Source organism: Rhea pennata, chromosome 1 (assembly GCF_028389875.1).
Source record: "Rhea pennata isolate bPtePen1 chromosome 1, bPtePen1.pri, whole genome shotgun sequence".
Classification (NCBI taxonomy): domain Eukaryota; kingdom Metazoa; phylum Chordata; class Aves; order Rheiformes; family Rheidae; genus Rhea; species Rhea pennata.
The window spans coordinates 150,060,119-150,085,932 of NC_084663.1; the positions used below are offsets into that span (position 1 = coordinate 150,060,119).

General features: G+C 39.6%; 1 protein-coding gene across 2 annotated transcripts in view; it reads left to right on the top strand.

Annotated features, from left to right (window-relative positions):
- The window catches only part of LOC134154962 (cytoplasmic protein NCK2), a 170,059-nt gene that overhangs the window by 87,386 nt on the left and 56,859 nt on the right, over window positions 1-25,814 (top strand). The window contains exon 5 of one of the 2 annotated variants that reach the window (XM_062601635.1): window positions 3,150-4,613. The exons of the other annotated variant lie outside the window; for it this stretch is intronic. Coding sequence (XP_062457619.1) covers window positions 3,150-3,344 — 195 coding nt within the window. The 3' untranslated portion in view covers window positions 3,345-4,613. Of the gene's footprint in view, window positions 1-3,149; window positions 4,614-25,814 lie in introns of those variants that run through there. 2 annotated transcript variants of the gene reach the window in all.

A 25,814-nucleotide genomic window follows, 5' to 3' on the forward strand; every position in this document is an offset into this window, starting at 1 on the left:
TGGCCAGTGTATAGGACAAGTACAGTGGATCAGCGATCTAAGGTCTATTCGAGCACCTATCTGTGTGTCATTAATGCATCTTTTCCAATCTGAAGATAATGATTCTTAGTGAATACAAAGAGCTTTGGAAACTCATAACTTTGACATGGTAAAAGCAGCTGTGCTTTGTTGGAAAACATTAAAACCTTGTTAAAGCATAAAGTGTTTTTCAGCTGTTTTTAAACCTTTTTCATAAGATCTTTAACTATTTCAAAAACAAAGAAATGTTTTTGGTTCAGATTATGACTTTCCCATTTATAACTTCTGTTTTAAATGAGGGCCTTCCAGTTACTGTTTTCTGTGCTGGCGTAAGTATTATAGAAGCATCAGAATTAAGTCAACAAGACTTGATCTTGTTTATTCAAATCCTCATCAGCTAGTCCTTAGGTGCTCCTTTCTGTACTGTCCTTTTTGAAAATGCTTGGACTTGAACACGGACTTACGTTGTAGTTCATGTTTCGAGCAGAGCAACTGGCACGCTGTTCAGAGCCGGTGCCCTAAATCACTCATCAGCAATTCCAGAGTCCCAGAGTTGGCTGCTGAACTTCTTACTAGTGCAGAGCTCTGCTTTGGTTCCTGCTTTATTTTACGATGATTTAGTGAGTGTTTCTTAGGGCTATGAAGAGGTCCCTTGAAATACAAACAGGTTCCAAAACTATGTGGTTGTGACTGCCAGAGGGTTTGTCCATGCTGTAGTCCTGTTGATCATGACACGGTGTTGATGCGACTGGGTTAACTTTGAACCAATGGGGTAGGTATTAAAAACTGGTTAGCTTTGGCAGGAACTCCTCGCAGGTGTATATTCTGTACTCGCAGGACGGTAAGATTTTTAGTATCAGAGCTGGCTGGCTTAAAATAGCAGTTTTCAAACTTGAAGCCAGGGGTAGATGACAGGGCTTGAAATGCATCTTGGGTCGAGTGTTAGAAACCCCAAAGATATTCTGTCAGGCATTTCTTTCTCTTCCCCCCCCCCTCCCCCCCCCCGGCACTCGCAGGAGGATGCTGCATTTACTTTGAGCCAATGGACTTGATCGAGGCTGCCTGAGGCTGCCTTCACATGGGAGTGTGCTCTCTGTGTGTGTGTGTGTGTGTGTGTGCGCGCGCGCGCACCCGTGATGGCCAGGCTTTGGGGAGTGCTCTCCTTTGCCTCTTCCTGTCTCTCCTCTCGCGCAGTGAGCCAGGCCTGCGTGGATATGCACTAGCGGGCCGCACCAGCGACAGAAGCAGGCTTGTGGAGCCTTCTCTGGGCTCGCAGACAAGGCAAAAGCACTGTATTGGCTTGCACATAGAAGTAATTCTCTTGTGTTTTTTTTTTAATTTGTTTGTGGATCTGAAATGCAGGGCCTTGAGAAAGAAGAGTTAAGGTTTTAGGAGCTGGCTGTTGGCTTAAGCAGTGTGAGAGGTGAAGTGCTGCCACACAAAACTAGGGTGCTAGACAAGGCCAAAGCAAGCTTAGCTAGATCTTGCAGGGTATTTTTCTTTTTTTTGGAGGGGTGAATGGGGAGTTGAAAAGGGAGGGAATAGAAGGTATCAGTTACAAAACAGGTGATGGCAAGATCCAAAGTATAAGATTTTGGAGAAGGCAGAAGGTAGGGCATCTGTGTGGCAGAGGCCCCAGTCATTGCAGGAAATAAGACAGGACACCTGAGAAATACTGTCCTTAAGCTTATTTGGGTACACATTCAAGTGTGTACCTGACACCCCCTCCCCCTCCCCCCGATACAGCGTAGACATGTTCTTAGGCTGTGATTTTGTGAAATGAAGTCTAGCAGCAATACTGACTTTAAAGGGCTCCCACTCCCCTGCTGTGCCACAGCTGTGCTCACAGGACTGTTTGTAGGGTGACGCTGTGAACCAGTAGTCTGTTGTGCTTTTTGTTTAACCTGCATGAGCTTCGTGATCCAGTTCACTGTGCTGACAGAACTGAAGCAGCAGCGTGGTGTGGGGGTGCAACAAGCAAGGCAAGAAGGAGAATACCTGAAAACAGCATTTGCCTTCAGAGTTTTGTCTGAAGCCGTGACTGCAGTGGGCAGAGAGCCTGTGGCAGTACCTCCAGAATGATGTCAGGCATTGCTTATCTCCATTATGTGCCAGCAGCTTAGCTACAAACTCTGGGGTGTGTTTTTCATTTTTATAATTCAGTTTTCCTGCTGGCTGCCCCCTCTTGCTTTCTGGTTTCCCTGTTGGGTGGAGTTAACTGGGCTGCAGTGCGAAGTCTGTACTCCAGTCTTTGTGGGCAGCCAGCAGCAGTCAAGAGGTGAAGGTGAAGCTCAGCTGGCAGCGAAGGGGTAGTGGGTTCTCCTTTCTCTCCTTCCTCTTCTGCATCACACACAATTGTACAGATGGGCTCAGCCAGGCTGTTCAGATAACACTGAGCGTTCTCCTCTCTGAAGCAACCGATTGCTAAGTCTTTGAGGGATTTCTTATGTGGAATTGTTGCATTTTAAATCACTTAAGTAGTGTTTAAATTTTATTTGTTGTGGGTGATGGCTTGATGGTGGGATTTGTATTGTATTTTTGTTCTGGAGCTTTCTCTTAAGTAAAAGGTGTATTAAGTAAGAGAAATTATTTCCTATGCATGTGGTAATGAAGACAAAAGGTGAATGTGTTTTCTTTTGCAATGCAAAGCAAGAAAGGCCCTCTAGTGGTCATACCTTTTAAAAAAAAAAAAAAAAAAAAAGTGATGTGGGAAATTTTCTTCATCTCACCCAAGCACTATTGGAGTAATTACTTTCTCCAGGGCGCTCTCTATCAAAGGAACCATAAATGATGGAAGTTTTTTCTCTTCTCCTTGACATCCTCGTGCTTCTAGATTGAGTTACTAAGATACTATTTGCAATTTAGTCATGTAATTGGCAACTTCAGACTGTGTATCTGGGGAGCTTTCACTTAACTGACTTAACTGTGCATGTTAATAATGATGGCAATTATTTATTGAATAATAGACTATTGGGTTTCTTAAGTAGCTAAAGCACTGAGCTGTGGAACAAAGACTAGCATAAATTGTGATCAATTGTATTGCACAGTTTGTTCCTGAAACCACAAAATTATGTATTCATTTTGTTCACCTTTATATAATTCTTTTTTTCCTTTTGAATTCTTCTCAACAGCCCAGTGACTTCTCGGTATCTCTAAAGGCATCGGGGAAGAACAAACATTTCAAGGTGCAGCTCGTGGACAATGTCTATTGTATTGGGCAGCGTCGCTTTAATACTATGGATGAGTTGGTGGAACACTACAAAAAGGCTCCCATCTTCACCAGTGAACACGGGGAAAAGCTATATCTTGTGAAAGCACTTCAGTGACATTGAAGATGGACTTTGGTCTCCTAGGCCTCTTATAACTTCCAAGCCTTAGGTCCTAAATTCACTTTTTTAGAGCAGAGCAATCTACTATCTGAAGCAGGCTTAAAGAATAGGCTCTTTCTAAAGTGTTTGCTCTGTTGGTTGTTATTGTCCTTTTTTGTTTGCCTATTTTGTGTTTTGATTCTGTTAATCTCAGATCACCTCCCTTCAGATTGAGAATTTCACGTAGGTGGCCATTGTAAGCACTCACTTCCATGACTGAGTTCTAAACTCCCCTCTTCTGTGTACGTTTACATAGTTAGTTCAGATAAAGGAGGGGTGTTTTCAATTCAAAACAGTGTTAATCTGTTCAAATTGCTCACGCTGACAGAACTCTTCATTAAGAGACATCGGACACAGTTTGAATGCACTGAAGCTGCAGCTAATTAAGTGAGATATAGTAGACATACAGTTGTGGCTGTGAGTTCTGTAGCTATTTTGCTTACCAAGTAGTATATTACAAAAATTCCTAGTTCCTAGAAGCACTCTTTACACTGTACTCTGCTATTACATTGCCTCTTTGACTCTTTGTAAAGAGTACACTAATTAAAGCATTTTGTAATAGTACTTCTTAAACTACTATGGTAAGATTGTAGTAAAAAAAATATCTAGTGTATTTTGGTCTGTAATTGCAACAAAGAAATTTTATTTGAAAGTTGATTATTAGAGAAAGAATCATTGAATTGTAAAGGCTGAATGTTTTGGTAATCTACAACCAAATGTGCCATCCACATAATGCTTTTTCCTCTTGCCCTTCTGCTTGTTTGAATTAAACGATTATGTATTTAATTCTCAAAGTAATATGTATCTGTAGCTGATTGTTGACACTAATACAGAAGATTAATAAAAACTGATCTTGGGATGGGGTGGGGTGGGCTACCAACACTATATATATATATTTGCTTTACAGAGAGAAATCTTCAGGTTTTACAAAGGATGGTGTGATTGGTAGTAAGAGACACACAGAATGTTTATGAAGAAAATGCATTTTTTTCTTTTCTTTACATTTAAACTCCTTTATGGTTTAAATATACAGTCTTTAGATGGCACATTCCTGCAATTGAAGAAGGGATCTTGAGATCTCAAAATCTTGCATACTCAGTTTTTTGGATATTGTAATAAAAAAGGTATTATGTCATGATGGAGTACTGGATTTATCCTTGGGTAGTAGTCTTGCTGTTGCTTTAGCAAGGTGAAACAGAGTAAATAATGAATTTGTTTATCTTGTAATTTGTATTGTCTAAAAATTTTTTTTGAACTGCAGAGTATAGTTTGATATTGAGGCAGTACTAACGATGTCTGATAGTTTCTGTCCATTCATTGCTTTAATCGAAACTGCATGATGGAGCTGTTTTCTGGTACCTTAATGCTTTTGACTATTAAAACAAGTTGCTTGCCTATTTTGTATTTCAGACAGAGGGAGTAGAACTGCCTTTGTACATACCCCCAGTGTAGACAAAGCAGATGCCAGCACTGACTGGTTTGCTTTGATGTAAATCATACCTCTGCCAAGTACTGGTACAAGAATTTTTGAAACTCTTACAGACTTACTATTTTTCCACCAATCTTGAAGACTTGCTTCAGTGTGCTGTATCTCTTTCTTTATCTGAATTAACAATTGAAAACAGGACACAGAAGGTTCTGCCTGGCCCAGCTTAATGAAGGCAGATAGTGATTCAGAGCAATCCAGAGTAGTTACGCATTTATCTTCAAGAGCACCAGCCTATAGCTTGGTATTTTGAGACAGTGATATTTTAATTTCAATATATCAAGAATATAGAAGTTTTCCCTGGAATATTGATGAACAGTACAATTCTTTGAAATCTACCTACTAATAGACCCCAGAGCGGTCATTTATAGGGGAACTCTCTACTGGAGAGGCCTTCATAAGTGAATTCTACAGAGAATGTAGTTTTATCCCGTCTCATCTCCAGTTATTTATTTAGGTGAATCTAAGCATTTATCTTGAATGTGATAATGACATGAAGTCAATTATACAATGTATGAGAAGTGTTTTCAGTTTTGAGTGAATTGACTGTTATTTTTGAAGAATGATAAAAAGGAATGTTCTTCCTTTTCAGTAAACAGATTACTGCAAGTCCCCCCTCCCCTTCTTAACCTTTTGTTCAGTTTTTTGAAAGGTACTCCGTATTTCCTATCCCCAAAGTCTTTATAATGCCCCTTTTTACCTTTCCTCTATTTTTCCTAGATTCTTTTGACAAGTTATTAGTTCCTTGCTCTTTTCCAATGTTGATTGCTTAGAATCAATTCAAATATAAACTTCTGAATGAACATTTTTTCCACAAGTTTTATACTTCAACAGGTTTAAAATCTCATACTTTTTTTAAATCTCATGCTTTTCAAATGGCATTTGTGTGGTGAGGTGTGAATTCTGATGTATTTTGTTTTGGGAGCAGTTAGTTAATTTATGACCTAGCAGTACGAATGACTAGCTCAAATTATATTTTGAAACAAGCTTCATCTTGTTTTTGCCCATACTATATTTAATCAATTAGCTACCCATTCAACAGTCTTGTTATTGGTTCTTCAGTTGTTCCTAGTGTTTACTAATTAAGATAAGTTTCCATAAATTTTGCTGCCTTTTTGACCTCGTTTTCTGGATTGGGCCTAAGCATTAGCAATCTTTAGTGCTAGCTGCTTAATAAAGGGGCAATATAATGTAGATTTATTTTTATTTTCCCATTTTATGCCTACTTTTTCTGTCTTCTGACAAAGCTGCACCTTTTTCTTCTGTCTGTCTGTCTGTCTGTCTGTCTGTCTGTCTGTCTGTCTGTCTGTCTGTCTGTCTTTCTGTCTGTCTTTCTGTCTGTCTTTCTGTCTGTCTTTTTCATTTTTAACTGCTTACACTTTCTTTGTCAAAGCCTGGGATTGGGGAGTGTGGGAGAGGGGGTTGTTGTGTTTTAAGATTAGAGGAATTGTGGTTACCTGACTGCAGTTTTCATTAAAGGCTCAAATAATTTCTGATGGAGTAAAGTGATGGTTTTTCTTTAAGGTATTCGGGTTGACTTTCCTGTACTCCTGTACAACTGTATAATGTTTTTTTCCTTTACACTGTTAATGTAGGAATGTGAGGGAGCTCTCTGAATCTGTAGCATTTGCTGTAGTGATCATGCAAAGATAGGAATTTGATACCCATGATTTTACTTTTAATTCCAGGAGCTTGTTACTGAGTTCCCTCTTCCAATCATCTTGACCACTTGTGTAGCACCAAATAGTCCTGTGATTGAGTAGGTACAGTACACACAGGGAAAAAAAAATGGTCAAATCCTGTCATGTCCAAATTTACACATACTAAGCTCTTCTATTCTATAGCACTCCTTTCCTAAGGATATTAAGCTTAAAGGATGTTGCGGTTGCCATTCTTCATAAATGTCTAGTTTGGTCCTCTATCCTAGCTTGTATGCTGTTTCGTCTTCAAAGTATGTGTGTATTAAAAGTTTCTAAAGGGATGGGGAGGAGGGCCTCCCAATTACTGGAGTTATGCAAACCACTTCAAAGTGGCACGTCGCCCCACAGCCAGCCAGGAGATGCTGCTGCTGCTTGAGCAAGTGCCTACGCTGCCGTGCTACAGCTGCTGAGGGAGAGGTGTGGCAAAATTGTCAGAGCACTTTGGGATTTAGTTTTGTAGATGAATGCATGCAAGCCTCTGATGAGGTCCCAACCTGGGCAATTGCTAGCTGAATCCAAACTGGAAAAAGTATGAATCTCTAATACAGGGCTGAATCTGAGCCTGAAAGGCTTGTAGAGATGTATAGCAGAAAACATTAATGCAGCAGTGCAATTTTTAGCTGATTTGGAGTGCCAGAAGAGTTTGCTTTTGTTTGCCTGCAGAATGCAGGTAGAGACACACGGCTGACATGCTCTAGTTTCGAGGGTAGTTGCATGGCAGGTGGGGTCTGGACTAGGTCTAGAAGTTCCTCCCCGTTGACATTTCTGTATACCTGGAGCTGAGAAGATGCGTTGCCCCCTGTGTGCTCTAGATCTGTTCCAGGAAACACTTTTTAAACAAAAGCTGAGTTTTTTTTCCTGCTGTTAACCTGTAACAGTTGGCCGGTATGTACACAAGCAGATGGTTTTTGTTTGTTGTCCACTTCTTATCCCATTAAGGTTGTTTACTCAATGTCAGTTTCCCAAGCAGGAGATTAAATGTAATTATAATCAATATGTTGCATATTATTGTGACCAATATGGAGACAGAAAATACTAAAGAACTGAGCTAAGAAGTGAACTGAGAGCATGTCAGGTAAACTTGCATGATCCTACCATGTACTGAATGCAAAGGGATTGATTAGCTATTACTTTTGGGGAGGGGAGAGATGAGAAGAGGGATTAAAGATATGCAGTTAGGTTATTAGAATGAATATAGCCAGTGGAATATAAAGAGAGACTCTTTCAAAAGATTGTTTAGTGTTCTCTATTTGAATACTTTTGTCTCGTAAATTTATGTGAAATCCTTAAAGTTTACTGCTGTTCTTCCAAGCCTTTATTGTAGCTTTCCTATATTGTAAAACTTATTTCCCAGTTTAATAGTATCACTAAGGGGAAATAGAGATCTTCCACATCTTTTGCAGCCCATGCTGAGAAGGATTCAGGATGACAACTTTTGTTATAACAAAGTAAAAACATTTTTAAAATACAATTTATACAAAAATATATAATTTTGCCTTAAAAATGAGCTAAGTTTTGCCTAGATGATGCAACAAAAACTAGAAAAAGGATCACACTTATTTTGGATTGTATCTGACAACTGCCTTGACAAAGGCTGCTAAATAACGAAAATGCCTTTGGTTTGTTCTTGGTCTTAAATTAACTCAGTAACTTAGAGGTAAAGGAAAATTACTGTCTTCAGAACTGAAGAGTTCTGTTTTCTTACTCTAATGGGATGAGATTACTCAATTTTAAATGTAAACTTGTTAATGTATTTATGCCAATGATTTTTAAAAAGTGTGTTACTAAAATAACTCATAGCTCTTAAAATGGGCTAGGAACTGAAACTCTTTTATTCCTTTCCTTTCACTTCTTACAAAATTGAATGCCTTTTTTAAGAGATGAAAAAATGTAAAACAGGAAAAATGTGGCATGCATAGTCCTAATTAGTAATACAGATAACCTGGACTACTTGGAAAGAAGGTTTTAGAGTAAAAGGTAAACGGCGCCGTTCTGTTTTAAAGTTACACCTAGATGGAATAGGCTTTTAAGTAACAATCAGTTGTGCAATACTATTTTTGCAAGTATATTGCAAATCTGACCAAAATGTTCGCCAACTATATTATATAATAACAATGCCTAATACTGAAATATTCACGTAATAATGTCTTGCAAAAGCAATAAGTTGTTGTCTTTTTCTCTAGTTTAGTTGTTCATATCTATAGCTGTATTCAACTGAAAATCCAACAAACAGTATGCTTTTAAACATAAATCAACTTAATTTGAAATTTAACTTCTACATAATATATTTAAAATTGTAGTATTTTCTGGTCCTTTACATGCCTTTGGAACCCTATGCTGATTTTTATGTTTAAAAGTATATGTTTTTCTGTGTTATAAAATAGATATTTGTCTCCTCTGTTGCTGTTTGAAATGTCTAACCAAGCTTGTAAGGAAGCTGACTAAGTGGTATGTAACCATTCACAGATTAGAAAAGTTTTTCCTTGCGTTTTCTTTCACATATGGTAATATTATGTGTTTTAAGAGTAGGACTTAAAAAAAAAAAAAAAAAAAAAAAAAAAGACAGATTATCTTCAGCAGTGGAAACCTACAGTTATTAGGAAAAAGTTTCAGGTAAGAAATGTTCTCTTATATTTTCTTCAGTGATTTGAGTGTGAAATTCAGCTTGGCATCATGTGGCACCTGTCTATGAAGTGTTAGAAAGGCTAGCAAATTAATGTCTCATGTTAAACTTGTTGTTACTTCTCAAGCATCAGAAACTAAACTTTGTGTGATTCTTCGATTAGTTCTGGTTTCTTAAAAGGTGTTCTTTTGCCCTGATAGTAGTGACCAATAGCTATATACCACATATCTAATAATCATTATAGGTCAAAATATGATACAGAGAAAATTGTTCATTTCAATATTTTATCCTAGAGAATAGTGGCAATCCTCTAAAGAGGAAAAAAATAGATTGTTTTTTTAAGAGGGAAGACTTAAAAAGCAGTGTCTTACTTGAGTTTTCAAGCCAAATTTTACTTCTGAGCATTTTCTTGAGAAGTATTTATTTGGATGTGAGCCAGTCCACAGAGAATATGTTAAATAAGATTAGTCTCTCAACTGTAATTGAAACTGTGGTGGTGAATAATAGGCTACATTTAAAAAAAATTATTTACATCAGATAGGCTATATACATATGTGTGGTAATTAATCAGTGGTTACCTTGGGTCAGTGACTTTAGGTCTTCACCTGGGTTCAACTCTGTCAAGTTAATATCAGCTTGATTTTTTTAAAAAAAATTTGGTTCCTTTTTATGTCACAAACCCAGTAGTGCATTCAGTGCAATTATAATTTGTAATGCAAAGTCCTTCAGTTGTGGGCTGCTGGTATGTTTGGAATACTGAGACCATAAATGATAATGCATACTCTTTAATTCTTTCTTGCATTAAGGGCACCAGCAGGCAGACAGTATGAGAGACTGTAGGGATCATGAAGCAGGTATCTAATGATTTCTCTCTGGAAAATTGGAATGTTTATTTTCATTTGAATATACACAGCTAATTTGTAAAAGTGAAACTTAACCCTCTTTTTCTGTGTACAGTCTGTTTATTCAGAAGAACATTCCAGGAATAAGAATTGCAGGAGAGAGTGGATGTTGAGACATTACGAAAAACGAAATGTGCTGGCATTTGTGGCAGCTTTCCCACTGAAAATCCTTTTATGTTTATATTTCAGTAAAAGTGGGATATTTTGATGTGTTACTTGATCTTGCACCAGTGTCAGCCTGTCTTTATGCTGCAATAACCTGTCTCCTCTGAGAGTAGAGTAACTGTGATTATGTTCAAACAAATTTCCATAATGTAGACGAGGCTCTTTTGTACAAGTGGTTTGGGCTAAGCAAAGAGCTCAAGGTAAGGAGCAAGTTGTTGAACAACTCTTCATCAGTAATGGATGGGTGATACACAAAAATCTTTTTATCTAGTTATTTTTTTTAACTCCTTTACTCTTACTAATTCAGCAGGATGTGCCAATGTTATTGGTGTTTGACTGTTCTGTGTTGGTAAGGCAGAGTTGTTTCTTAGCTAATAGGTAACTTTGATCAGATGTGCCGCATCTCTGGCCTGTCTATGAAATCATTATGCTATTAAATTCAGGGCACTTGAACAGAAATTGTGTCCCTCCTTCTTAAGTGGCGTTTCTAACACAGTATGTAATGCGTGTATGTTTTCAGCCTACTCACGTGCTTTGGTGTAGCCTCTTCTGCAAAAGGGAGAAGTCTGAATATGCTTCAGAGACTTTCCCTGTGCTGTATGGCAAATGTGAGTCGGATTTCCTTGGAATTGTGGTCTTCTCAATATCTCATGGGTTTTTTGAGATGCTTGTGTCCCTAAAAGCTTGTCCTTTTTTCTTTCCTTTTCCCTCAAAAATGCACATGCACCTGCCTTAAGTGTACCTGCTGCTTCCTTGAAAGCTCACTTAGCTGTTATGAAATGGTGTGGACTGCCTGGAACAACAGAATTTTCAGTACATGCTGGCTTAATGCGAAATAATTCCATTCTTGATGAATGGCATGAACTCATGGTGGGAGAATAGGAACTGAAGACAATTTCTTAGTTTTTAGTAAATTTTTTTAAGTGTGTAATGCTAATGGAGTGAACTTTGAGCATCCTTTAGGAGAGCAATAAAAAAAGGGACCAAGTCACAGTTCTGTTTAAGTCATATCACTTTTTAAATGTGTGTGAATCATTTTAAAACTGTTAGAATGGAAAACTTGTTATATAATGCAAAGCCAGGAACAACTATAATTACTGATGGAAGAGACTACTTCAGCATTAGCAGAATGTTAATTCTATGGTACAAGTAAGATTTTTGAAAACAAAACCAAACACCTTCAGAAAATTATCTAAAAACAAGCTCTGTGTAATAAATATTATTCTGAACCAAGGGGTGGGGCACTGTGCAGTCATTGAACTTGCTTTTTTTCTTATTTTTCTGTTATTGCTGGGATTTTACTTTTCTGATGACTCAGATAAGTGAAATTTTCTGTGTTTTCTAAGGCAGTTCCGTGTGGTCTGGCATTGCTTCCATTCGAGCTGGTTGAGTTTCCAGGAATCCTGCTTATCCCAGGCTTTGTTCATCTGTACTGGCTTCTTGCCCGATTTGCGCTTTGTCTCCTACTCCACCTTTTCTCTTTTCCTCCTCTATTCTTTCTGCCCTGGTCTAACGCTTCTCAACTTTATTTCAATTCCTTCTTTCTTGTTTTCAGTTATCTGGACTATCCGTGCCTTTCCAACCTTAATACGTTGTAGAGCTTACCTTATGGACAGGAAAGATTGCTCAGCTCCACTTTTCTCCCTTACACATGCTGGATGTAGAGTACCAGACCCTCTTCCCTGGGTGGATAACCTGGAGAATGGAAAATGTGGTTTCTGTTTTTGCATATTTACCCTGAATGTTTCACAATGGATTCATCAAAATGAGGACAATGAAATTCTTAAGCTAGGTTGGGTTTTTAGGGGGAGAGGGCATGCAGTTGTATGTGCTTTTGTTGTGAAGAAAGGAATTTATCTCTCTCCTCCTCCCTGCCCTTTTCTACTTGTCTACATTTCTCCTGCTGAAGCTACTGGATAGTGCTGGCAGTGACAAAGAGAAAATATAAAGGAGTAATCCAGAAAAGTTGTAACTCAGCAGTAGCTGTTTTTGTGAGAAGACCTGATTTACTTGAAGTGCATTGATGCATAGTTAGTCTGACATACTGGAGGCGTTGTGCTGGCATATAAATAACTTTAGCATCGTGTTTTGCTGTAAATGACGTTTTTGGTACGGTTTATTGTGGCTGTTATAATTATGAGGTCTGCTATAAATCTTCATTCAGGAACCTGATACTGTAAACAAAACCCCTTAATTAAAAAAAAAAAGAAAAAAGGAAAAAAAAAACAGCCCACATACAAAAGGAAGGAACAGCTCAAACTGAATAGAGTAGCCAAAATAATTGCTGCATACTGTACAATAATGATGGAGAGCGGACAAAGGGGTTACGCCAAGGAGCCATTGAGATGAAGTATCATAAAAGGCTGGTGACAGATCATGCTATTAGGAGTGCTGTAGCCCACACAAATGTGATGATACATATGTTGGCACTGATGAGCGGGAGGGAAGTTGAAAATGATTGCACAAGGCATTTGTTAGGAGAACCGGCTGCGCAGGCCCACGCAGAAGGAACTTCGGTTTTGCTCTGAAGCAGCTCTTGCTCTTTCTCTTGAGATGCAGAGGCTGGATATAAACAACATCAGACTTGAATAAGCAATCAGGCTCTGTTTTTGCAGCAGGAAATGAAGACGCCCAAGAAGTCCCCTTTGTACCCAATAGGCATGTATGTGCCCATGCTCTTTCTCCATTTAAGACTTCTTCAAATTTGAATTGTCCCAGAAGTAACTTGTTTATTTCTCCAGACTTCTTATGCACACAGCCTGTTCCATAGCAGTGTGACTCCTGGGGAAAGGTCTGATTGCATTTGAACGTGTGCAGACCTGCTCTGGACTGCACATGGGCAGCTAACCCTTGAGGTACATGGCGCTGTCTGAAGTGGGTGAAGCCAGTGTTTGAGCTATTGCAGTTGGACTCATAATTGCATTAGAAGTACTCTGTTCTTCCACCTTTCCCACCAGTCTGATAACCTGAGGAAGCATATCCCTTTACCTTCTGTAATCTGTTTGTGTAGCTGTGATACTTGTCCAAGTTCACTCCAACACTAAGTTGAATATCTATACTAGAAAAGAATTTGGTCCCATTTCTCCTCATTCCCATTCATCCTTCCTGTTTCTCCTGCCTTTACCGTTAAATATGGAAAATTCATGCACTTACATGTTCATACACATACCAAATAGAGAACCTAGTTTCCACTCCCTTTACCCAGCTGAGCATATTACCTGTCAGCAGCAGCCAGAAAATACAGGGTGCCCATTGCCAGCAATATGGGGCTCTGTAGAGAGCAGTATTGCTGTCATTCCACATCTACATGTAGATGTGTTGAATCGGAAGCTGATGGTTTATAAAAGTCAATGAGGAGAAGTAAATTCAGAGCATATAATTTCTGAGTTAATGCTCTTCAATGCATTCAATACAGAGGTTTTAATGGCCTTTTTGGCCCTTTTTAATCATACATTGGTAATAGTACACTTAAGAGCATGCACACATTATGGAAGTGTAAGGTAAGAAGAGCATTAACATTCAATGTGGTGCTTTTGTTTCTAAAGCATGAGAACTTAATTGTTGCAAAGCAGTGAATCTCTTCTGTACTTAGAATTTCCCTCTTTTATTATTTTTATTTTTATCCCATTCACTTCTGGGCTAAAATACACCTTTCTTGTCAGTGATACTGACCTCCCAGCAGGTCGAGGGAGGTGATCCTGCCCCTCTACTCAGCACTACTCATCTCGAGTGCTGTGTCCAGTTCTGGGCTCCCCAGGACAAGAGAGACACGGAGCTACTGGGGAGAGTCCAGCGTAGGGCTACGAAGATGATCAGAGGGCTGGAGCACCTGCCCTATGAGGAACTGGGCGAGAGATATGTGATAGCTGGGCCTCTTCAGCCTGGGGAAGAGAAGACTAAGGGGAGATCTTATCAATGTGTGTAAGTACCTGAAGGGAGGGTGTCAAGGGGATGGGGACAAACTCTTTTCAGTTGTTCCGTATGACAGGAGAAGAAGCAATGAGCAGAAATTGAACCACAGAAAGTTCTGCCTGAATGTGAGGAGGAATTTCTTCCCTGTGAGAGTGATGGAGCACTGGCACAGGTTGCCCAGAGAGGTTGTGGAGTCTCCTTCTGCGGAGATGTTCAAGGCCTGCCTGGATGTAACCCTGTCTAACATGCTCTAGGTGACCTTGCTGAGCAGGGAGGTTGCACTAGATGATCTCCAGAGGTCCCTTCCAACCTTACTCATTCTATGATACTTTGTCTCTTTGGTAACCACCAAAGAGCCTGTCAGTTCTTGTGGGGCCTTCTGACTTGCAGATGTGACCCATCTACCACATAGGATGGACAGAAGTGAGTTCTGAACTTTGAGGATGATGTTCCGAATTAGTCTTTCCCAAGGTTGTGGACTGTTATGCTCTTAGTAATGATAGGCTAATTTCTCATGTGCTGACCCACAATAAGAATGAATATATTTTTCTCATAATCTCAAATCTTTTTCAGCAGGAATCAGGAAAAACAGTATTTTGAAGTTAAGCTATGATAAAATTGATCTAGCCAACTAGAGGTTTTCATGCTGATTTAAGATGACACATAACCAGGTACTGCAATACTGAGAACAGTTAGTCAAGATACAACTTTCTTTCTGAATGTTGTTCCAATAAGCCTAGGCCTTGGCCTTTCCAGTCCGTACAGAAATTTGTCAATGCTTCTTCCCCCCTCTGTTATGTGCCCCAAAATACAGGAAACTGGCTAGTGTCTTCTGGAAAATGCTTACAGTTCACATCAGTTATATTGAATATTTAAGCTTGTTAACATCAGCAAGATTCTTGCGTTATTATTCAAACGTAGACACAAAATTGCTAACCACAGTGGTGCTGACTACATGAATAAGCATGTATGTACCTCTGGATATATTTCTTAATTGTTTGTTGTTTAATTGGGTTTTTTTGTGTGTGTTAAAACATGATAGCATTTACTTAGTATTTTTGAAAAGTGCTTCTAAACTTCTGCCTGAACTTTTCTATTCTTGGCTGATTTCCATATCTAGGTACTGCATGCAGATTCATATCCTTTATCTGATATCCTTAACTGTGATAGTTAGTCTGATAATGATTCAGTTTTTAATGGAGAGTGAACTTAACTTGAGACACAGAAAGAGAAAATAATTTGCAAAAAGCCTCACAACATGATGCTCCTTGTGGTTATTACATAAACATTTGCTCTGCATATTTTTTAAGGGCTTATAGCAAGGCAGGTTGAAGTTTAATGGAAAGATCAAAGCCACTAGGGTTGGCTTTGGATCAAATCCTAATACAATTCATTTCTTACTGACTTTGCTTGACATCAGAAAGTATTAAGACATTTACCCTTACAATTTTAAGAGGCCTAATTTTAGAGGACAGGGAATCAAAAATATAAACCTCTGTTCCGGGGAAGCTGACTGAATTACACGTCTGTTTTCTTAATTACCAGAGGTAAAGCATATTCACTTCACTATTTTTGCAAAAAGGATAAAAATCAGAGATTGTGCCAAATCTACAAAGAAAATGTCATATGAAAGAGGATTTCATGCTTACTTTGCTATTAAATTTTACAGTGCTCTTTAACTGAACCTGACTTTTCAGGTTTTCTGCTATAGAATCATTATGGTCTTTGCAAGATTTTCTAGTTATTAAAATTCATCTTTCCTACTCCAGAACTCCCTTTCCTAATGCTATTTGGCATACCTAAAGGGAAATGTTTTAAGTGATAAATATATTTTGGACAAAGCCTTATTATGAAGAAGAATTTAAAGAATAGTAGACCTCTTCTGGACTTAAACTCAAATTGGAAAAGAAAAAGATGCTCTTGTTTTCTTGTTTGCCTGTTTTCTTTGGCTTATTTCATCTTTCAGATGAAGTTCCAATTCTCCAAGGAATACTACAATATTACTGTCTGCTCTTGGACCTTACATTCCCATCCCATAGGGATATTTTGCACATGTTGTTCATCTATAATAAGCTAACATAAAAAAAAAAAAAAATCTGTGTGTAGAATCATACTTTCCATCAGCCTTCAGGGATTACAGAGCAGACAGTCCCTCTGGCATGTTCTCAGTTCTCAGTATTGACTTGTTTTCAAGATTGTCACTAGCTTCATCATCGTACTGAAAACTTTATCAATATACGAATGAGCTAAAAGGGTAGATTATGAATGATTGCCTCCATTCATCTCATGGACTTTGATTTTTATCATTGTTATGGTATAGTAATATAGCAGAAAACTTAGCCGAAGTTCAGCCGTTTCAAGGTTGTTCTAATTCTCTTTGTTTCAGCTTCTTGGTTTTTGCTGCTCAGAGATGCGCTTTTCTTCTGTACTGGTTGGAGCTGACTGGATTCACAAACTTAATATTGCAGTAATTACTCTGGAGTTTATTATAGGTTACTTAGTATCAGGGCTTGGCTATTTAACGGAAAGAGCGTTAGGTTTTTATGCAGTTCTTATGACAAATGCTTGCAGAAGGATTTAGCTACTTTACACCTGTTTATCTTTTGCAAACTTTTCCCTTTTTTTTTCCGCTGCCATTTTCCCATGTCTTCAGTGATTCACAGCTTCCTATACTGAGGTCCACTGGGACTACCAGAGATGACTTTGTTATTAGTTTCTTGGATGACCCAAGTTTTCCTTGTAATCTGATTCCAGCAAAAGGGATGGTGTCAGGCCTCTGGGTCTTTGGGGAATGGCTTACATTGCACATGCTTAGGGAAGAGAAGCTTGTTCAAAATGACCTAAAAGCTTAAAAGTCTTAAAGCAATCATCAGTTTTCAGTCCTGGGTCCAAAGCCATGAGTCACTGAAGCACTGTTGTGGGCAAGTCACCCTGCTCAGTGTTTGGCTCTCCCGCTTGCCTGGTCAGCAGTTCGAAGCTTCCTGCTTGCAAGCACAGTCACGATCCCATGTGTATGTTGATCACATGGCAAGAGCTTTTAAATACCTGTACTTCCCCTGATGCTGTTACTGTTGTGTCTCTCTATTGTATGTGTGTGTTCAATAGGGGAGATTTCAAGATCATGCATAGAACTAACAGGACAACTTTGGGGGCCTGTTTATGGACACCATATTAAAAAAAGAAAAAAAAAAGCCTCTGCACACTTTTGCTGGTTTCATTCTCTGTTTGTGAAAGTGAATGAATGAATGATAGCGAATAAAAATGAGATTTCTGTCCACAGTACAAGCATTTAAGCAGACTTAAATGGCTTTAAAAACAGAATTAGGGAATTAGAAAGGTGGTACTATATATTTTTGTGTTACATGCTTGTTAGAGCTCTCATTTCTTGCACGTTTTTTGCCGCATTCAGAAGTGTAAATGTATCTAATGCCTTCCTTTCTTCACCACTGCATTGCCAGCATATCCCTCTGCTACTCAAATTTCTTGAAAAAGTTGCCTTCAAATAGTGCAAATTGCAATAATGAATGGATATTTATTCACTTGAAAATTGCACTGATGCTGCAAGCTTATTTCAAATTAGGTCACTGATGTGCTGTCACTCAGATGATTAACAGTGTTATTAACCACTTATTTTTGTTGTTGATCTGGGCCACATTTTAGTTTGTGAAGGAAGATTCAGGGAATATTCAGTACAGATCTGAACTGTGCAATTTTCTCTTCAGGTATCTATCTTAAAGGTGGAAGGGAATGCATTCCCCTGCTGTCTCTGCTGTAAATGGGACTTAACGTGAACTGAGCAACTTCAGCTGTTTTAGTGTGTTAGTCAAACTCAGAAACTTTCTCTGTGAGGACAGTGTGTGCTGTTGAAATATTTTATCCACTTCAGCAGTGGGAGGTTGTTTAATTAAAGAGAATAGGTAGTACATACTACATCAAACACTTATTTTAACTTTGAAAACTTTGACATGAGAATTAATAGATTTATGCAGAAGTGTACTTATAGGGGATTAATGACTTTTGTTGAGCTGGTGATTATTCATTTCCATTTGAGTACATTACTCTGAAAACACACTTGGAATTAAAAAAAAAAGAAAAGAAAAAAAAAAAAAAAACAGGGATGGAGGAGGAGAACAGGCCTTGAAGGCAGGAAGGCCAGAACTGAATTGCTTTTCCCTTCAATGGCTTGGAATTAGAAATCCTTAGCTGATATTTCAGACAGTTGTGGCCATCGTTTCAGCCCTGCAGTTAGGGTAGACAGAGCTCATCAGGCACAGTATGCTCTGTTTTCAAGTATAACATACAGAGGGCAGGGCTTAAAGAGAGCAGTAGAAATAACAGGTGTCAAAAATTAAGAAAATCTCCCATTTCATTCAGATGATTGCAACAAAAACACAGTGAAGGGGTCAGTGATGTTTATATGGGCTCGGGTGTTGTCCAGCTCCCACTGAACTCCAGAGTCCTCCTATGGGTTTTCAGAGTTGGATCAGCCCTACCTTACCTGCATTACTGGCACAACCATTTATTTGTCATGTCTTGCCTCATCTGGGAACGAAACAAACTGCCTCCCAGCTTTAGGACTGGGATTCAGAAGAATTGGGCAGCAGTGAGAGTTATAAGACCCTTTTCAGTAGGTGCTCTATAGAATAGTATTTGAAAGAAAACTAAGCATAGGGATAGAATAAACGAAAAACCAAGGTGTCTGAGTGTAAGTTTTTGAAGCAGCAAGGATAGGGAGGTGAAAGAAAACATCAGGAGAAAGAATAAGATACTCGTGGAAAGGGAAGAGTATTAAATCCAATCTATGGATTGGATAATACTAATCCATTAAGTACAAGTCTGCTGTCACAGATATTTGGTTACTAGTATCTCCTAGCAAGGAAGTTACCTTCCTTGAGATTGTTCTAAACTGCATACAGAGTTGAAGCTATGCCATATTCTCAACTACAGTAGGCAGATCTTTTTCTAATATTTTTTTTTTTTTACAGATTTGTATTTTCTCCCCTGCTGGCAGATTTCTTCCATAGTTACTGCTCACATTAAATGGTGATTATCACAGGGAAATGTAAAGACCTGACTGATAATGATGGGAGCATGTTTTCCCCAACTCTTGAAAATCAGTACTGGTAACAACTGAGAACAGAATAGGGGATAAGAATGGGGGGGGGGGGGAGTAAATAAGGAGTTAAAAAGAGACCATAAGGCTGTAGAACATCTTCATCTATCAAACAAAATGTTCTCATCCACTAACGATCTATCTCTGTCCTCATTAAATACAGTGGGAACCTTTCCATTAACTTAAAAGGGTATTGGATCAGCCCCAGTTGGATCACCCAGCATGCTGGGTGAAATGGATGCAGTCTTTAAGCTCAGAGTTGAGCAGAAGTAATTTCATGATTGAAGAGTCTGACCAAAATCCCAACTCCATTGCATCCTGTAGTAAAGCTCCCATTAACTTCCTTAGGTCTGGGGTTTTGCCACTAGACTCTGCGTGAAATGAAATCAATGCTGTGGGAGGCAGCGGGATATTTGACAACGGAGATGCTAGGTATGTTTTATCTGTGCCTGGAATGCTAAAGCATAAACTACTTTTGCTGTTAAAGGTTCCCACTAGTGTTTCCTCTGATGCACAAGAACCAGTAGAAATATGAGTGAATTAAGCACAACAGCAGATGTTTGCCTTGTACAGATTGAAAATCTGGAACAGCACTTGGTACAGACTTACTTTCCAAAAATGTTCCCTCTGGAATTGTCCAGTTTGTCCAGAGGCAGCCGTATCAAATACGCAGGGAATAACCAGAATGTAGTTCACATCCAGCAGCACAAACCACACCGGTAATACGAAGCCCAATGAAAGAAAGCGCAAAGCAGGAGTTAAACTAAAGATAAGCAACTTGGAAGGAAAGATGCTTACGAGAAGGTACCCATCCAGCTGTGCTATCTGCAGGAAAATGATACATTTTTGAATTGGAAAGAGATGTGTGTGTAAAAAAGAGAGCGATTGGAAGCACATGCGAATGGAAAGGATTTTCACCAAGCTCTCCTTCAATCTAGAAAGCAAGCTGCCCATTATAATAAATTGCAACATAAGCCCCAGAACTACATGCTATTCTGTGAGGCCAGATCCCTGGGGATGCTGGAGGCCGAGAGGAGCGCAAAAGGAGGCACAGGAGTTTGGGGGTACGTCAATGCAGTGATTTCAGTTTTTAAGGGGCTAGTGCAGGATTTTTTAGAAAGGGCTGAAAAATCTATTTCCTTTAAGCTGTTTGAGCTGAATTCCAAAACCCGAGGGATCCTGAAAGCCGGGGTGCTTTCGTGATTCTTTTTGTGGTTATTAATATCTAATCCAAGCCTGCTTACCAGGCCGCCTTTGAAGTACTGCTGCTGAGACTCTGCTCTACCCTAGGAGAATCCTCCAAAATTATAGTGGTGACATCTGTGTGATTCACCTTTCGTTTCTCCGTGTTGTCTGCTGGTATTGACAGTACCTTCCTCAAAGGAGAAGGAGGTGGTAACAAGGCGTCAGTCCTCCTTTCGAATGGCACCGATGGGATGGTTCCTGGGACCCTGCAACTTGCAGGAGCACCCGCTGCCTTTCGGGCCACCCTGCTCAGTGTCGGTGATGGTTGTGGTGGTCGTCGGTACCCACTGAGGCCGCCCCACGGTCATCCTGATAAGCCTGGGTTTGCTCAGAGAGAGAATGGTGGGGGGCCCTGAGCCTCACTCTCATCACAGCTAATGCATAAGTGAGGCCCCTAAAGGAGGAACCTACTTGCTTCAGGCTCCCTCTGTGGCCACCAGAGATCTTTGTCCGTTCTCCAAAAAGACCATGCAGGCCAAAATACTTTGTTTTGGTGCCTAGGTTTAGATGGACTGCATGTGAGCCTGAGTCCTGCTTGTGTTTAAATGGCTCATCCCTTCAGATGTTATTTTTCAGATAACTCCAGCTGTGGTATTTGTGTATGGAATCATTAAAAGGGGAAATGTTTCCCTCCCCCCCACACCCTTTTTTGTGCGGTGTAGTACTAAACACGCTCCCCCCCGACACACACACACATACATTTTTCTTCCTAGAGCATCTGACTGCATGACTTCATCTGCCTGGTTATCGTGAGTCTGGGGAATGCTGCCTTTGGCTCAGAAACCGCTCAAATGTGCTGAGCTAACATCACTCATAGTCAGGCTATATGAGGGCTTACGTTTAAAGTCTTCTATGCAAAAAAAAAAAAAAAAAAAAAAAAAAAAACTTCCCAGGCGCTGCTTTTCTGTGAGATCACCCTTCATGATTCAGGGTTGGCTTCTTTGGTTAACTGGATTGAACACGAGGGCAACATTAGGGCCAAATAAAAGGGCTGCTGTTTCAGAAAGTTTCTGTAACTTTCTGGGATTGCAGTTTTGCACAAAGATTGCATTCATTCCTTCCTAGATTGCAACTTCATATTTTTTTATTTATTTATTTTTTTTTTTACTGGCAGTGGTGGTTCCTGTCATTGCGAGTGTTTCCTCTGAGGCCTGCAGTGGATTTCTGAAGCGTTATGCGGATGGGGGGTGTTTCACAGAAGGGAACAAATTGCTGCGTCTTTGGCGACACAAACTTTTCCCTAAGCAGAACTATTTTTTTTTTTAGTCAAGTCATTCCTTCTATGGACCACTGCTGTCTTTGTTTGTCAAGTGGCTACAGTAAGCTGAAGAAATCGAACGGGAACGAATTCTGGCAGGCATCTAATACGCGCCATTCCACAAGAACTCCACGGAGGCCGCTGCAGGAGCAGCACGCGCAGCACCTAAGACTTGTTAAAGGACGTACTTGTTGCCATGGCCGTTCTGACATTATGCAGACTGCTGAGAGAAACGAGAGGAAATTAGGATGGCTTAGATCCTCCTGGAATATTAAGGAAAGGTATTACATTCCTCTATTAGCTGATAATATCCAGGTGGTGCAAATGCAAACTTTACGGTGTGCAAATATCCCCTTCCGCTCTCTGTGTAGAAGGTGCGTTTTTACAGCTTGCTGAAACCTTCACAAGAGATCGAGCTGCAGTTTCGTACGGTCAGAAGTGATCCAACAGAGGAGGACTTGCAAAAGGAGAGTAACTTCTCGGGTACCCTGAACCTTAGCCTGCAAGGGCAGAGAGGCTTACAAACATTTTGAACTTCCTGCTTTAAGATTCCTGAAATATTGGCCTGCCCCTGTTCGTGCATGGCAGAGGCAAATAACGCAGATGGCAATCACAAATACTTTTCAAATCTCAGTCAAGCATGTGCTTATTAGTCTGAACAGTGTCAAGGTCCCAGCTTTTTGCCCGCCAGGCTGTTGAACCCCTGCAAGTTTAGGAGCTGCCAGTGCATGTGAGGCCACTGGCTGTTTTCTGTCATCATTCTTGTGAGGTGCCTGAAGCTGAGCATTACCCTGCTCTTGCAATGGTCGCTGCCAACACAGCTTTTTGGGGTTGGATAAAACAGCCTGGTCAAATTAGGAAGTGATCCAAAGTCTTGCTAATAACCCAAACTAAATAAAACAAAAGCTTTTATTTCAATTTAGAAGAGGTTTAAATCTCTTTGGCGTGAAGCGCTCTATACTCCCTCCTAGTCCATCATGCAGAAGTTGTTACAGCTCAGCCAGAAATGCTTAGCAAAGAGATGGCTCTAAAAGAGAAGTTATCCTCATGGATGTGAGAGGATGAGCTTGTCCAGAGCTGTAACCTGGCTTCTAGGGACCGTTCAGATGGAAACTTTGAACGTCAAACCTGCAGGCTGTTTTATCCTTGATCGTTTCCCTTGAGATGGATGCTAAAGCCAGTGTAAATGTGGAAATCTTTGCATGTCCCAACAAATAAAAAAGGTAGCTGTATCACAGATGATGAAATATTTTTTCATTGAAGCAGCAGGTAGAGAAAGGTTATGCAGGGCAACTTCTGATTCTGGACATTTTAGAACAAGTAAATTCAAGAAATCTGTATCTAAAAGTTTTTAAAGAGCTGGAGGAGGAGCTCTTTGGACCTCTAAATGTTGCTTTTTAGTCAGTGAGTGGAAAAAAAAAAACCCTTATTGTTAACCTGTTATGTGAAAGTAAATCAAGTGATTGTGATAACTGTAGGTCTGTCAGCTTCACCTTGATCTCCAGCAAAATAATGGAATGACTGATTCCAGCTGAAACGTATGTGTTCTTTAACATAAAGAATTAAAGGAGGACCACACAGTTAATGGCAGTCTACCTTGGCTTAAAACAGGTCTTGTCAAATTAGCTCGATGAGTTTTACTTTACTGAGATTAGCAGCTTGCTTGATAAAAGATGCAGTGATCTTCTGAATGAGAAACTTTCACATCTTGATCAGGAAATAAAATTTAGTACCCAACAGGAAATAGTTTTGATTCTGACAGATCTCAAAACGTAGAGGTATAGAGGGAATCGTCTCTGAGCTGGCGTGCGTTTAGCAGGGATCTTCAGCGATCGTTTACTAGCTTTTCACTAGCTGTATCAACAGCTTGCTAGAGATTATAAAATCATCACTGATGTTTGCAGATACGCACACGGACTAGAGAGTGCTGAAGTAATGAACGATTCAGGTCACTGGAGAAGCCATCATGACTGTGTGGTAAACTGGGAGAATGCAAAAAATGCTGCCTTTTTTTTTTTTTTTTTTTTTTTTTTTTTGGCTCTTGTGGCACAAGACTAAAATATAAGGACTTAGATCTACGGATAAAGACGTTTATCACATTTGCTGGGGCCTGAGGCTTTCATCCTGCAGAGCTGTGACTCAGAGATCCTGAAGGATAGGAATGGGAATATAAATCCCAGTGACATTTTACCGAAGTTTGTACTCTGCAGTGTAGGTTTTGATAATGCACAGTGGTACATGTGGAAGAAAACATTAGAAAAGTAAACTCAGTACTGGTAGAAGGAAATGGATTGTTTACAAAGTCACTGTATGTTGGATAAAATCCACTTTTGTCAGAGGACTAGCTCAGATAATATCACTGCTTTGAACAAGATTTTTGTCTTAGGCTGCCTCTCTGTGCAGGGGTGGATTTTCCCTTTGAGCCTGGATATGTAGTTGTTGAGGATGTGCTACATCTGGATTTAAATTCTTTATTTACTGTTTTCCTGGCAAACATTTTGGTAAATGTTGCGTTAAGTGGACATTTGTGTTTAATAACATTGACATTTATCTTGCTTTTCTCCTGACATTTTTAGCAACTTCACAGATTTACATCTGCATAGTCATTTCTGTTCTAAAATTTGTAGTAATTAATTGCTTTTCTGTGTAACTATGGGAGCTGCTATCAGGAAAGAGAAAGGAAGGCACTACAGCTTTGCATTTTGATTAAAGATAAATTGAAATAATTAAAGATGTGGTATTTGACTTAGGTACTTTAAGGACTGAAAACCAACATCCTGATACCCACAGAGAAATATCTTACTCCACAAATAATTCCTGTTCGAGTAATTCGAGTAATTTCTGAAGCGACTAAGGGTAGTATTGGACTGCAGCCTGCAGTAATTAGTGTTCTGAGACAAAAAGGATGCTTTCCATCCACCCAGCAGGGAATTATTTGGATTGCTCTTCTCCTGCTGTGCAGCATTGTATGCATAATTCAAGAGGTACAATGCAGCCCGGAAGCCTTGGAGAACAAGATCATCCTCGCGGGCAGCACTGAGAAAGCTAACGCAAGCGATGGGTGAGCAGATCAGCACCACCGGTCTCAGGAGCTGGCTAGTGTCACGGACGCTGCACTGTGTTTGCGCAGCTGAGGGGGCCGCACATCTCTCAGTCCTTGGAGTTGATCATTCCAGGGGTGAGACCCAGCTCGCCCAGATGTGACTGACCTGCAGAAACCTCCCAGAATTAGTGTTTTCTGAACCGCCTGAAAGCACCGCCTGAAGCCGTGATCGTGTCAGGGAAACCGGTCTGTCACGTCAATTGCTGATAAGAGGAATTAAGTCATTCTGCAAGCACGTTATTGAAATATAAACATGCGTAATCAATTCGGTGTCTCTATGATGACTGAGTAGTTCTGGAGAGTCTCAGAAAAGCTCTTGGAGAGAGCTGATAGCTGGCTGATATGAGAGATGAACAGTGAATTGCTCATGTCGTGGAGCATTTGATGCTGTGGCGGTTTCATGACATCAGTCAAAGTTCATGGATCCAGACTAATGTTGTTTTCTCTTCTAACCCAGCTGAGAAGCTGACTTGGAAAGTTTAGTAAAAAGTATTAGGTAGGCCCCCAACATCTGCCTCAGATAAAATTGCTTCATTGTTGGGTTCATTTGAAAATGCCTATAAATAGAGTTCACAACTAAAATGATGTCTGATGTCTAATACAACTAAAAGAACTAGAAAAAGACTGAAAAAGGAAGTCTTTTCATTTCTGGAGCCATTCTACTTTTGCATAAAATCAACATTGTGATCGAGCCATTCTTATTATAATTTTGGAATTACGTGTTTGTAATGTTTGCATTACAATGTATGATCCTACACCCCATTTTTTTTTTCCTTTATAAAATTCAAAGTTTTCAATTCTTAAGTAAATTAAGGTTTCAGATTGACAATTCCAGATGTAGATGCTGACTGTTCATAATGCAGGCGCCTATTTAATTTCACTTGAGCACCTTAGCTCTCATCCAAAGAAGCCCTCATGCCA